This window comes from Scyliorhinus canicula, chromosome 15 (genome assembly GCF_902713615.1).
Source record: "Scyliorhinus canicula chromosome 15, sScyCan1.1, whole genome shotgun sequence".
Lineage (NCBI taxonomy): Eukaryota > Metazoa > Chordata > Chondrichthyes > Carcharhiniformes > Scyliorhinidae > Scyliorhinus > Scyliorhinus canicula.
Genome location: NC_052160.1, coordinates 78,941,502 through 78,956,770, shown reverse-complemented (window position 1 = coordinate 78,956,770; position 15,269 = coordinate 78,941,502). Strand labels below are relative to the sequence as shown.

Here is a 15,269-nt window from a genome sequence, read left to right as displayed (position 1 = left end):
TTGGTTAACATCATCAAGATGAATCTCAACCAGATGTCTCCACACATTCAGAAGTTGATGATAAAGTTACAATGCTTCAACTTCAATCTCATCTACAAACCAGGCAAATATTTGGTCTTAGCAGATGCATTATCGAAAGCACCAAGACAAAATATTAGTCATGAAATTTCTCAAGAACTGAACTCAGCATCATTAATGGAGTGGGCTTCGCTTAAACACTATAGTTACACATGAAGGACGTCTCGGGATTGAGAAGTGTAAAAGGAGAGCATGTGACTCTGTTTACTGGCCTGGTATAAATCATGATATCGGCAGGATGGTCAGTTGTTGTGACACATGCCAGATGCATCGTTGCAAGCAAACAAGAGAACCTATGCAAATATCTGATTTACCTACGACACCATGGCAGAAAGTAGCTATGGATCTCTTTCACCTCCGAGGGAAAGATGATTTAATGATCATAGACTATTTTTCAAACTATCCCAAAATGGTTCTACAGTTAAGCATACTGGCAAGCAGTGTAATACTGCATACCAAGTCAGTTTTTGCTAGGCTGAATACCTCATGTCGTCGTGAGTGACAACGGTCCTTGTTTTAGCTGTAAAGTACACTTCGCAGTCACATATGATTTCAATCATGTCATGTCGAGTCCATCGTACCCATAAGCCAATGGAAAAGCCAAAAAATGAGTGCATATTTTCAAGTAATTGTTGAAGAAGGCAATGGATAGCCAATCTGATCCATATCTCGCACTTTTGAGTTACAGAGTGTCATCATTGTCACATGGTAGATCGCCAGCAGAGTTACTCATGAATAGAAGGTTGTGTACCACACTTCCATACTTTGAAAAGAAGGAGGAGAATGCAGTGCAATGTAGGAAATGCAAAACATTAAAACAAAACAAAAGCCGTTCTATGGTATAGTGTCTAGAAGTTTACCACCTCTGAGTAGTGATGACATTGTGAGAGTAGAAGATTTAGGTAATTGGTTGTACTTGAAGAAGTAGAACCTCGTTCCTACAGTGTACAGACAAAGGAAAGTTTTGTTTGGTTTTAAGAGGAAATCGTTGCGTGCTCTTCAAAACCAGAGAAGACATTCACAACAGCGCGATGGATGATGAATCTATGTCAGAATCAACGTCAGGGCTGGTTTAGCTCACAAGGCTAAATCGCTGGCTTTTAAAGCAGACCAAGCAGGCCAGCAGCACAGTTCGATTCCCATACCAGCCTCCCCGAACAGGTGCTGGAATGTGGCGACTAGGGGCTTTTCACAGTAACTTCATTGAAGCCTACTCGTGACAATAAGCGATTTTCATTTCAGCAGATAGTTCAGCAGTTCCTGAATGTTATGGGGATCATTGAATCTACAAGTTCTGAACAACAAGGTCAAACTTTGAGAAGATCAACCAGAGTCAGAAGAAAACCTGATCGATTCAAATTGGTCCAAATTGGAGATTTGGACTATTTGTTTGTGTACATATACATTTGTTGAACCAGTTTTTTAAATTTTAAAGAAAAAGTTAATACTGTTAGACTCACAGACTAATGATATCACATGTAAATATACTGATGATAATGTATTAATTTATTCCTTCAAAGGAAAGGGGACTCACAGGCTAATGATATCACATGTAAATATACTGATGCTAATGTATTAATTTTATTCCTTTAAAGGAAAGGGGGCTCACAGGATAATGATATCACATGTAAATATACTGATGATAATGTATTAATTTATTCCTTCTAAGGAAAGGGAATGTAGTGATATCATGGTTGTGTTGTAATTCACTGACTGACCACTCGGAGTCCCATTGGTATATATCTGAACATTAGAGTAAGGTGACCTCAGACTGACTAGGGAGCTGAGAGAGAGATAGTGGCTTATGCATGTTCATACTGTTATTCATATGTTGTTTATATTTAACCCACAGCTAATGTTAACAGATCATTTATAGCTTTTGTTTCAAGCATTCATGTAATATAAATCAGGCCATCCAACAAGAACATGACTGAAAGGATCAGAATTATAAGTTTAAGATTGGGGCTATGCCACATAGAAAGCGAAATAATCAATGCACTTGGAACCTTGCCAAAAAAAATTTAATAAATTAAGGGTATGTTGTCAGATATAAATATCACCATGCAGTTTTATAAGTTAAAGGAATAATTTACACTGAGGTAAGATGAACTCGGGTACTTTTGTGTCACGGTTTCCATGTTTTCCTGATGAGAACGCAGACACAGGAGGTCCTGATCCTAATAAAGTTCCACCTGATGCGATTGTTGTCTCGTACCAATGCATGGACGTGACTGTCAGTGGTGTCACAGTAAGAGTTCCAGTGGCGGCTGTCAATTCCCCGACATCCTTGGCTGCTGAGCTTCCTCTTCTTGCAAGTGGTCTCATAAAACATTTGTCGAACCAGTGTCCCATTCACGTAGAAATGTGACAACACATTCACCTCTCGGCCCAAAATGTCCAGCGCCACTTTCTTATCCAGGACCCAGCGGTGCTCCTTGTCACAGACTGAGAATTGACCCTGGGGTCGCACTCCATTGTCATTCCGCTTGAGGCGACGGCTTCGGTTGATGGGTGGTTGCCGCTCTCTGGGATTACTGGTTGCAGGTTCATCGAGGAGTTGACTGTGAAACCGAACGCGAGTTGAATGAACAGGGCGCTTTCTGAATAAATCAGATTCAACTGTGAAAAACTGCAGATCCCTCAATCTCGCACCCATCCTTCCTGCCAGGGGATGAGTATCCGTTGCACTGCTAGGCAGGGACCCATGCCAATGCCTCCCGGGGGTGGAGGGAAGCATCAACATGACATTGTCAATTGTTGCTGAAGCCTGAATGACACTGAGGTAAAGAATGATAAACGAGTAAAAGATGGACATCACTCATTCACCTGACAAAAGAAAGGAACTCATATCAGAAACTTGAATACTGTAAACCGAACAACCTGGCACTCTGCGTCTACTCATCTCATCATGTGTACACTTCCCTCATTCTGTGTATATTCTTCACATCATTGTACACTTCCCTCACTCTGTGTATACTCTGCTGATCATTGTACACTTCCCTCAATCTGTGTATACTCTGCTCATCATTGTACACTTCCCTCACTCTGTGTATACTCTTCTCATCATTGTACACTTCCCTCACTCTGTGTATACTCTTCTCATCATTGTACACTTCTCTCACTCTGTGTATACTCTTCTCATCATTGTACACTTCCCTCACTCTGTGTATACTCTTCTCATCATTGTACACTTCTCTCACTCTGTGTATACTCTTCTCATCATTGTACACTTCCCTCACTCTGTGTATACTCTTCTCATCATTGTACACTTCCTTCACTCTGTGTATACTCTGCTGATCATTGTACACTTCCCTCACTCTGTGTATACTCTGCTCATCATTGCACACTTCCCTCAGTCTGTATATACTCTGCTCATCATTGCACACTTCCCTCAGTCTGTGTATACTCTGCTCATCATTGTACACTTCCCTGGCTCTGTGTAGACTCTTCACATCTTGTGTAAACCTCCCTCATTCTGTGTATATTCTGCTCATTATTGTACGCTTCTCTCACTCTGTTCATACTCTGCTCATCATTGTACACCTCTCGCACTCTCTGTATACTTTACTCATCATTGTACGCTTCCCTCACTTTGTGTATACTCTGCTCATCATCCTGTGCTTCCCTCACTCTGTATATACTTTGTTCATCATTGTACACTTTCCTAACTCTGTGTACATTCCACCCACCATGTATACACTCCCACATTCTGGGCAGAACATAGAACAGTACAGCACAGAACAGGCTCTTCGGGCCCTCGATGTTGTGTCGGGTTCGATTCCCGGCTTGGGTCATTGTCTGTGCGGAGTCTGAATGTTCTCCCCGTGTGTGCGTGGGTTTCCTCCGGGTACTCCGGTTTCCTCCCACAGTCCAAAGATGTGCAGGTTAGGTGGATTGGCCATGCTAAATTGCCCTTAGTGTCCAAAATTGCCCTTAGTGTTGGGTGGGGTTACTGGGTTATGGGGATAGGGTGGGGGTGTAGGCTTGGGTAGGGTGCTCTTTCCAAGAGCTGACTTGATGGGCCAAATGGCCTCCTTCTGCACTGTAAATTCTATGATCACTGGTCACCAACCTCCATCCACTACCACTCACTGTCTTCTTTCGGCCAGCCAATTCTGTATCCAGACGGCCAAATTTCCCTGTGTCCCATGCCCCCTAACTTTCTGAATGAGCCTACCATGGGGAACCTTATTAAATGCCTTACTGAAATCCATATACACCACATCCACTGTCCGACCTTCATCAATGTGTCTCGTCACATCCTCAAAGAATTCAATGAGGCTTGTGAGGCATGACCTGCCCCTCACAAAGCCATGCTGACTATCTTTAATCAAACTACATTTTTCTAAATAATCATAAATCCTATCTCTCAGAATCCTTTCCAATATTTTGCTCACCACAGACGTAAGACTGATGGGTCTGTAATTCCCAGGGATTTCCCCATTCCCTTTCTTGAACAGGGGAACAACATTCGCCTCCCTCCAATCATCCAGTACTACTCCAGTGGAGAGTGAGGACGCAAAGATCATCGCCAATGGCACAGCAATCTCCTCCCTCGCTTCCCGTAGTAACCTTGGGTATATCCCATCCGGCCCAGGGGACTAATCTATCCTGATGTTTTCAAAATTTCCAGCACATCCTCCTTCTTAATATCAACCTGTTCGAGTATATTAGCCTGGTTAACGCTGTTCTCATGAGCTTTCTCTCTCTAGTTCACTCTCTCTAGTGAATAATGAAGCAAAATATTCATTTTGGGCCTCCCCCATCTCCTCAGACTCTAGGTACAAGTTCCCTCCACTATCCTTGATTGGCCCTACTCTCACTCTGATCATCCTCTAATTTCTCACATAAATTTAGAATGCCTGGCGGCTTTCCCTAATCCTGCCCACTTGGGCTTTTTCATGCCCCCATCTAGCTCTCCTAAGTCCATTTTTGAGTTCCTTCCTGGCTACCTTGTAACCCTCGAGAGCCATGCCAGATCCTTGCTTCCTCAACCTTATGTAAGTTTCCTTCTTCCTCTTGACTAGAAGCTCCACTTCTCTTGTCATCCAAGGCTCCTTCACCTTACCATTCCTTCCTCGTCTCAGTGGGACAAAACAATTCAGCACTCACAGCAAGTGCTCCTGAAACAACCTCCACATTACTGTTGTGCAATTCCCCAAGAACTATTGTTCCCACTTTATGCTCCTCAGCTCCTGTCTCATAGCAGTATAATTTCCCCTCCCCCAATTAAATTTAGTGGCATTACCATCATTGAATCCCCCACTATCAATGTCCTGGGGGTTACCATTGCCAGAAACTGAACTGGACTAGCCATATTAATTCTGTGGCTACTAGGGCAGGTCAGAGACAGTGAGTAATTCACCTTTGATTCCCAAATCCTATTCAGCAGCCCACTTGATTGGCACCCCATTCACCACTTAAACATTCATTCCCCTCCACCACCGACGCAGGGTAGTAGCCATGCATACCATCAACAAAATACCTTTCAGGAACTCATCAAGGCTCCTTAGGCAGCACCTCCCAAGCCTGTTACCTCTACCATGGAGACGAATGTGGGCAGCAGATGCATGGGAACACCACCATCTGCAAGAACCCCTCCAAGCTACACATCATCCTGACTTAGTTCCCACCTATCCTGTGGCCCAATCTCCTTGATGTGTATGTCTCCAATGCTCTTTGTACCCCTGCTGTGCACACACACACAAACGCAGACTCCCCCCACCTGCCACCATGTGCTGTTACCTTCATATGGGTGATATTCTCTATTTGCTCAAGAAATGTGGGTGTCACTGGCTAGGCCAGCATTTAATTCCCATCCCTAATTGCCCTTGAGCCAATTGGCTTGCTGGGTTGTTTCAGAGGGCAATTAAGACTCGATCACAATGCTGTGGATGGAGGAAATAGTAAACAATGGTCTGCTCAGAAGTCTAAAAGGAAAGGCATGTTTTACCGACCTTTTAAATGGTTTGATGGTTAACAAAAAGAGTGGATACTGTGTGCATTGACTTTCAGAAGACCCTCAATTGAGTTGAATTACTGGAGGCTCATGACAACAGTCAGAATGTGTGAAGTCAAGAATGTGTCAAAATGAATGGAGAGATGGTGGCAAAACAGAAAGAGAGGACAGGAGCTAGTTTCTAAAACTGGTGGGACGTTTGGGATCTCTGCCAAGTACAAAACCAACACCAGATCCATTTGTGTATTGCCCTCTCTGTATTGGACATAACCAATGTAACTGTTTCTCCGGCACCTAAGTATATATGGACCTCCCCAGTTTCCCCCCCCCCCCCCCCCCCACTTCCACACAAACAGGTGCCTACTTATGTGTTAAAAATAATATGTATATTATGTGTAATATATGTATAATAAAATAATTGTACAGAGTTGCTGTTGTTGAGCTAGTGCATACTACCCCACCAGTTTTTTTGCGTGTGTTTTCTTCTCTTCTATATATATATTTATTCTGTGTACATAACTGTAAATATACTTTGTTCAAAACCCAATAAAAAACATTTATTTTTTAAAAAGTTTGGGATCTCTGCTGGGATCTCTGCAACTAGTTGAGGGTGAAATCAATGTAATAGTGAGGGAGGATATTGGTTCAAAAAATCTATAATATGTCTGGGCGGAACTAGCAACAAGTGTGGAAAACATTAGTAGAAGATGCCTATTGGTCTCCAAACCGTAGTGGTAAAGTAGGGAATGGCATTAAACAGGAAATTAGAGCTGCTTGTAACAAGGATGCTACAGTAATCATGAGTGACTTTATTCTACACATAGATTATACAAACCAATTTAGCAACAATACCGTGGCAGCCGAATTCCTGGAATGTGTATAAAATGCTTTTTTAGACCAGTACGCCGAGGAATTAACGAGGAAACATGCTAACCTCGATTTGGTATTATGCAATGAGAAGGAGTTAATTAATAATCTTGTTGTGCGGGCTCCTTCAGGGAAGAGTGACCATAACTAATAGAATTCTTCATTTGGATGGAAAGTGAAGAAATGTAAGACTATGGAACAAGCTTGGAAAATGGGATTAGAGTAGATAGGCTGGCACGGATACGATGGGCTGAAGGACATTTGCTGTGCTGTGAAACTTGATGATTCTATGAAGACAGAAAAAATGATGACACTATGACCATGAAGATGGGAAGTAATAATAATAATAATCTTTATTATTGTCACGATTAGGCTTATATTAAAACTGCAATGAAGGTATTGTGAAAAGCCCCTAATCGCCACATTCCGATGCTTGTTCGAGTACACAGAGGGAGAATTCAGAATGTCCAAATTACCTAACAGCACGTCTTTCGGAACTTGAGGGAGTAAATTGGACCACACGGAGGAAACCCACACAGGCACAGGGAGGACATCCAGACTCTGCACAGACAGTACCCAAGCCGAGAATCAAACCTGGGACCCAGTCGCTGTGAAGCAACAGTGCTAACCACTGTGCTACCGTGCCGCCCGTGATACAGTGAGAGAGGTAACTTGCACGTAACATAAAAGCGGACTGTGAAAGTATGGAAAATGAGAAAGATTAGTGAAGACAAATGTAGATCCCTTACAGTCTGAAATGGGAGAACTTATAATACAGAACAAGGAAATGGCAGGGTAATTAAACAACTAACTTAGTTCTGCTCTCATGGAGAAAGACACAAACAACTTCCAGAAATGCCACGGAACCAAGAATCTAGTGAGAAGAATGTGGAGATGCCGGCGTTGGACTGGGGTGAGCACAGTAAGAAGTCTTACAACACCAGGTTAAAGTCCAACAGGTTTGTTCCGATTCACTAGCTTTCGGAGCAGAATCACTGAGCAGAAACTTATAGCCAAGTTCTGCACACATGAGTACAGCCTCAACCGGGACCTGGGATTCATGTCGCATTACATTCATCTCCCACTATCTGGCCTGGGCTTGCGAAATCCTACCAACTGTCCTGGCTTGAGACAATTCACACCTCTTTAACCTGTGATTATCCCTTTCTCCAGTTGCTCCATTGGGACCTGTAAAGACTTAATTACCTGCAAAGACTCGCATTCAAAACATTGTCTTGCATCTTTGACTTTGTCTATATATATGTTTCTGGAACCTACCTCTTCATTCACCTGAGGAAGGAGCAGTGCTTTGAAAGCTAGTGATTTGAAACAAACCTGTTGTACTTTAACCTGGTGTTGTAAGACTTCTTATGAGTGAGAAGGAGGAATTGAAGGAAATTAGTAGTACTAAAAAATAGTTCTGGCGAAATTAATAGAAATTAATTGAAAGCCAATAAATTCCCAGGACTTGATAATCTACATCCCTGGGTACAAAAGGAAATGGCCCTGAAAATAGTGGACATGTTGGTTGTCATCTTCCAAAACTCTGTAGATGCTGGAATAGAGCTGGCAGATTGGCCATTATTGAAAAACAGAGGGAGGGAGAGAACAGGGAATGAAAGACTGGTAAGCCTGACATCAGGAATAGAGAAAATGCAAGAGTCTATTATAAAGGATATGATGACAGGACACTTTCACTGGGATTAGAAAAGGTTAACATGGATTTAGGAGAGGGAAATCACATGTGACAAACACGGGGTGACACGTTGGCACAGTGGTTAGCACTGCTGCCTCACAGCTCGGGTTCAATTCCAGCCTCGGATGACTGTCTGTGGAGTTTGCACTTTCTCCCCGTGTCTGCGCGGGTTTCCTCCGGGAGCTCCGGTTTCCTCCCACAGTCCAAAGATGTGCGGGTTAGGTGGTTTGACTAAATTGCCCTTTGTGTCCAAAAAGGTTAGGTGGGGTTACTAGGTTATGAGGATGGGGTGGAGGTCTGTGCTTAAGTACCGTACCAGCCCGTACCGGCCTCCCCGAACAGGCGCCGGAATGTGGCGACTAGGGGCTTTTCACAGTAACTTTATTTGAAGCCTACTTGTGACAATAAGCGATTTTCATTTCATTTCATTTTCATTTCAAGTAGGGTGCTCTTTCCCAGGGGCTATACAGACTCGATGGGCCAAATGGCCTCCTTCTGCACTGTAAATTCTATGAGTTTATACTGGAGGTTTTTGAATCGATAAGGGTGAACCAGTGAATGTGGAGAATTGGGATTTTCAGAAAGCTTTTGATAAAGTCCCATATAAGAGATTAATGCAAAATTAACGCTCATCGGTTTGGGGGTAACATATTGCCACGGATTGAGAATTGATTAGCACACAGGAAACAGTAGGAAGAAATGGGACTTGTTCAAAGTGGCAATGATCCCGGGCGGGCCCCAGATATTTGCAATATCTTGATTTGGATGAGGGAACCAAATGTAATATCTCCACATTTGCTGATGACACAAAACCTGGTGGAAAGGTGAATGGTGAGGTGAATGTTGAAGCTTTAGTGTGATTTAGACACAGCGATTGTGCAAAGATATGGCTGATGCAGTATAACGTGGATAAATGTGAAGTTAGCCATGCTAACATGTCAGACTTTCACTCCCTGCAGACATTGGATATTGGAATTCAACCAGTAATGGTGGCCTTCCTGCTGGTCGCTGCAGACCTGGGGGATGCCCTGCAGCTGGACGAGCGGGAGCTGCTCGAGGAAGAGGAAGCTGCAGCAGTGGAGCAGGCAGCAGAGGAACAGGAGACAGCCGCTGAGAATAGAGAGCCGGCTACCCAACAGGCCGAGGAGGAGAAGGTGCCAAGGAGGTGCCGTATGAGGCCTCGTGTGTACTTCTCTGCGGGAGTCACCGGCACGGGCCCCATCACCTCCTCCTCCCTCGGGGTGCCCGATGGCCACCGGCTACTCCATGGGTCAGGGGTGTGAGCAGAGCTAAACCCTGAGGCACCCCCGCCAGCTGGCGCTGCCAGCCCTGGAGGCCCGCTGTGGTCTCAACCAGGGTCTGCATGCTCGCAGCCATAGAGCACAGGGAATGGACCATCGCCATCTGGGACTGTGTGGTATCACCATTTACTGTCCGCCACTTTCTGGGTTTGTGTCACATCAGCCAGTGAATGTGCCATCTCCCTCTGGGACTGGGCCACCTCCCCCTGTGTCTGTGCCATGTTGGCCAGAACCTGGGCAATGCCGCCGCCGTTGCCAGCTATGGCCTGCTGTGACTGGGTAATGCTCAGAAGCGCCGCTGATTTCCAGGTGGCTCTGGCACATGGCTGCATGTGAGGCTGCAGCCAAGTTCTGGGCCTCGGCCAGCGCCCGCACAGATTGTCCCAGGCCTTGGACATGCTGATCCATAGCAAAACCGTCACCCTCAATGCCTCCACCACAAATGCCACCTGTGCGGTGTTGCCTGGGTGGCATGCACCTCCTGCTGCTGCACACGGTTGGATTCCTCCAACTGCACATGCAGGTGCTGGATGCTCACCGACAACCCCTCATGTAGTTTCTGGCTCTCTGTGACTGCATCTCCACAATCAATGAGCCGGTCCATTACAGAAGCCCGAAACCCATCGCGGCACCTAGTCCCTGGGGTCAGCACACCCTCCAACCGTCTGTCCCCTCGGGGATTCCTATCTCTGCCTGCTATGCCGCGTCAACTGTGTGGTGCGCACCAGATAATGTCCCAGGAGCCTCTTTACTAAAGTGCCCAAACAGGGTGAGTGTCTCTGGGATGGTGGAGGGTGTAAGAGACAGCTGTGACGGGGAATCAGTGTCATCCTCCGACCCCGAGCTCCGGGGTGTCCTCCGACCCCGAGCTCCGGGGTGTCCTCCCTCCCGAGCTCCGGGGTGTCCTCCGACCCCGAGCTCCAGGGTGACCTCCGACCCCGAGCTCCGGGGAGTCCTCCCTCCCGAGCTCCGGGGAGTCCTCCCTCCCGAGCTCCGGGGTGTCCTCCCTCCCGAGCTCCGGGGTGACCTCCGACCCCGAGCTCCGGGGTACCCTCCCTCCCGAGCTCCAGGGTGTCCTCCGACCCTGAGCTCCGGGGTGACCTCCGACCCCGAGCTCCGGGGAGTCCTCCCTCCCGAGCTCCGGGGTGTCCTCCCTCCCGAGGTCCGGGGTGTCCTCCATCCCGAGCTCCGGGGTATCCTCCAACCCCGAGCTCCGGGGTGTCCTCCCTCCCGAGATCCGGGGTATCCTCCAACCCGAACTCCGGGGTATCCTCCAACCCCGAGCTCCGGGGTGTCCTCCCTCCCGAGATCCGGGGTGCCCTCCCTCCCGTGCTCCGGGGTGTCCTCCCTCCCAAGCTCCGGGGTGTCCTCCGACCCCGAACTCCGGGGTATCCTCCGACCCGAGAACCGGGGTGTCCTCCAACCCCGAGCTCCGGGGTGCCCTGCCTCCTGAGCTCCGGGGTGTCCTCCGACCCCGAGCTCCGGGGTGTCCTCCGACCCCGAGCTCCGGGGTATCCTCCAACCCCGAGCTCCGGGGTGCCCTGCCTCCTGAGCTCCGGGGTGTCCTCCGACCCCGAGCTCCGGGGTATCCTCCAACCCCGAGATCCGCAGTGTCCTCCGACCCCGAGCTCCGGGGTGTCCTCCCTCCCGAGCTCCGGGATATCCTCCGACCCCGAGCTCCGGGGTATCCTCTGACCCCGAGCTCCGGTGTGTCCTCTGACCCCAAGCTCCGGTGTGTCCTCCGACCCCGAGCTCCGGGATGTCCTGCATCTCGGGTAGAGGGCTGGTATCCGAACTGCTCTTATTGTCCATGCTCAGCTCACGGGGGGCTCCGGCTGTGACACTAGCGTCTGGGTGGGGGTGGAGGGGTGGTGTGGAGGTGAGAGTGGTGTTGGGGTGGTGTTGGTAGGGGGAGTGGTTAACACATGTGACACAGAGAACCACAACTCAGCAGGGTCTCACTTCCTCGCCCGAGGCTGAACTCTAACCCAGTGACCTGCCTTTCCTTTGGGCCGCTGACCACGCCCAGGGCCCTCTGCTCTGCCATGGTGAGGGGCAACAAGTCTGGCGGTTCCCCTCCTGTCTTCTCCTGTTCCCGGCGGTTATGGCCGGCCTTCTCCTGCAGGAGGGGAGGGGCAAACGGAAAACCGACAGTCCGACGCATGCAGCCCAGGATGTGGGTAGCTGGTGGCCTCAGTTGCCAGGGCACTCAGCCATGGGGGCCAGAATGGGTACCCGCATGTGGTGCAGGGTGGGCTTTGGCTGCCCTCCGGGGTGGGGGGGATTAAGGTTACGGGTGTGTGACCGGTGTTGGTGCCAGGGGCACTGTGCTGCCTACTCATCCTGGATTCCCTGAGGAGGTCGTGGAGTTTCTTCCGGCACTGCTGGCCAATCGGATAGTGTGACCACAGACCGCCTCTGTCACCTGCACCCAGGCATGGCAAATGGCGGCGGCTGGCAGCCTCCTTCCCGGGCCGAGGTACAGGACTATCCGCCTTGTTGTGTTATGTAGTTTCGAATAACACAGGCTGCCACTTGATGCAGTTTTGAGTAAAAGATGCTCCAGACTCTGAAATGAGTTCAATGTGTTTATTGAACTATTAGCACAGTTCTCAATTGTAGTAACTCAGTCTAACTGAACCAGCCTTGCTCTAAGTCACGTGCTGGGGTGTGATGTTGAGGATACACCCTGTCTCACTCTGTAGATGTTGGTCTGTGGAAAGAGGTCTCATCCCTGTTATAGTGAGATACCACCCCTGAGTGTCCTGACTGCTCATTGGTCGTGTCCTATTCTATGTGTTCATCAGCTGCATAGAACATAGAACATAGAACAGTACAGCACAGAACAGGCCCTTCGGCCCTCGATGTTGTGCCGAGCAATGATCACCCTACTCAAACCCACGTATCCACCCTATACCCGTAACCCAACAACCCCCCCCTTAACCTTACTTTTAGGACACTACGGGAAATTTAGCATTGCCAATCCACCTAACCCGCACATCTTTGGACTGTGGGAGGAAACCGGAGCACCCGGAGGAAACCCACGCACACACGGGGAGGACATGCAGACTCCGCACAGACAGTGACCCAGCCGGGAACCGAACCTGGGACCCTGGAGCTGTGAAGCATTTATGCTAACCACCATGCTACCCTGCTGCCCCTAAAAACAAAGTATATTCTTCCCATGTTTGCAGATCATGACATCGCCCCTTTTTTTTAATGTTTTGTTGGCATATGTGAATGTATTTACATGTGAATGAGTCTGTCTAACGTGACTGATGGAGGACAACAGAACAGAGCAAAGAAAACAAATTTCCATAAGTCCAGTCTTTGAGGTTTGCGTCTGATCCTGGTCGACCGATGGTGGAGGGGATGACGGTGTCTTGACAGGCGAGTGGGAGGCACGACTGGTGGCCTCGTGGTTCAAGGTATCTGGAGGTGGCAATTCAACATGTAGAAATGGAGGGGAAAGTGGTTGCGGGCAAGCAACTTTGCGCAGTGCCCGTGGATTCCTTTGCATGATGGAGCCATCAGCCATACATACAACATATGAACAACGACAGTCGGGGCAGACCACCCACCATCCGGTAACTGGATCCTGACAGTGTTTGCCGGGGATAGCACGGCCAGATGGGTGGCATGGGTATCATAGCCCTGCTTTTGATGGTCTCTGAGCTGCTGCATCCAGGTGATACAGGTTGGAAGTGTCGTCCACAGGTCCCTGTTCATCAGGAGTTGAGCCGGCGACATGCCAGTGGACAATGGAGTCGCCCTGTACGCGAGAAGTGCAAGGTGTATGTCGGAAGCAGAGTCCGCGGCCTTGCAGATGAGCTGTTTCACAATGTGCACCCCTTTCTCGACTTTTCCATTGGACTGCGGATAGTGCTGACTGGAGGTGACATGCTGGAAATTGTATGACCTGGCAAACGTGGACCATTCTCGACTGTTAAAGTACGGGCCATTGTCGCTCATAGAATCATAGAATTTACAGTGCAGAAGGAGGCCATTCGGCCCATCGAGTCTGCACCGGCTCTTGGAAAGAGCACCCTACCCAAGGTCCACACCTCCACCCTATCCCCGTAACCCAGTAACCCCACCCAACACTAAGGGCATGTTTGGACACTAAGGGCAATTTAACAAGACCAATCCACCTAACCTGCACATCTTTGGACTGTGGGAAGAAACCAGAGCACCCGGAGGAAACCCACACACACACGGGGAGGATGTGCAGACTCCGCACAGACAGTGACCCAAGCGGGAATCGAACCTGGGACCCTGGAGCTGTGAAGCAATTGCGCTATCCACAATGCTACCGTGCTGCCCAAATTAGGGTGATTGGGATGCCATGCCTTGAGAACGTCTCCTTACAGGCTTTGATGACGGTCCGTGAGGTGAGGTCCGGGAGCTTCAGCACCACAGGGTAATTCGAGAAATAGTCGGTGATCAATATGTACTTGCGACCATTCACATGGAAGAGATCGATGCCAACCATGGACCACGGAGAGGTCACTATGTCATACTGTTGGAGCGTCTCCTTGCTCTGCGCTGGCTGGAACCGCTGACAGATAGCACAGTTCAGGACCATGTTTGTGATGTCCTGACTGATACCGGGCCAGTAGACAGCTTGCCGGGCTCTGCGTCTGCACTTCTCAACGCCCAGGTATCCCTCATGAATCTGGCTCAGCACCAAGCTCTGGAAACTGAGCGGAATGGCAATCCTGTCCAGCTTGAGGAAGATGCCATCGATCACCGTCAGGTCATCCTTAACATTGTAAAATTGTGGGCATTGCCCTTTTTGCCAGCCATTGGTGAGGTTGTGGACGACCCGCTGCAACGGTCTTTGGTCTTTGGCCGTCTCTTCTCGGATGAGAACGATCTTGCCGGGAGAGTGCTAGCACACAGCTGCACCTGCGATTCTGTGTGCTGGATGATCTCCAGCGGCTCACTGGGCGAGGTGGCGGAGCGGGGCAATGCATCAGCGATGATGAGCTCCTTGCCAGGTGTGTACACCAAGTTGAAGTCATACCTCCTAAGTTTAAGCAGGATTCTCTGCAACCGAGGCGTCATGTGGTTCAGGTCCTTATGGATGATGTGGACCAGATATGATCCATCTCGACAGTGAATGCCGGCAGGCTGTAGACAGAATCATGAAATTTGAGGATGCCGGTGAGAAGACCCAAGCACTCCTTCTCAATCTGTGCTTATCTGGTCTCAGTGGGTGTCATTGCCCGTGATGCGTATGCTACTGGTACCCAGGATGATGTGTCATCTCTTTGAAGCAACACCACACCAATGCCATCCTGACTCGTATCTGTGGATATCTTTGTCTCCCGGTCCGGGTTGAAGAATGCCAGGGCTGATGCCGTGG

At 48.6% G+C, this 15,269-nt stretch overlaps 1 protein-coding gene across 1 annotated transcript in view; it reads right to left on the bottom strand.

Moving 5' to 3' along the window:
* Nucleotides 1-2,090: 2,090 nt before the first annotated feature.
* Nucleotides 2,091-15,269, bottom strand: part of LOC119978967 (neurotrophin-7-like) — a 71,646-nt gene continuing 58,467 nt past the window's right edge. The window contains exon 2 of the mRNA XM_038820917.1: nt 2,091-2,904. Coding sequence (XP_038676845.1) covers nt 2,204-2,893 — 690 coding nt within the window. The 5' untranslated portion in view covers nt 2,894-2,904 and the 3' untranslated portion in view covers nt 2,091-2,203. The remainder of the gene's footprint in view (nt 2,905-15,269) is intronic.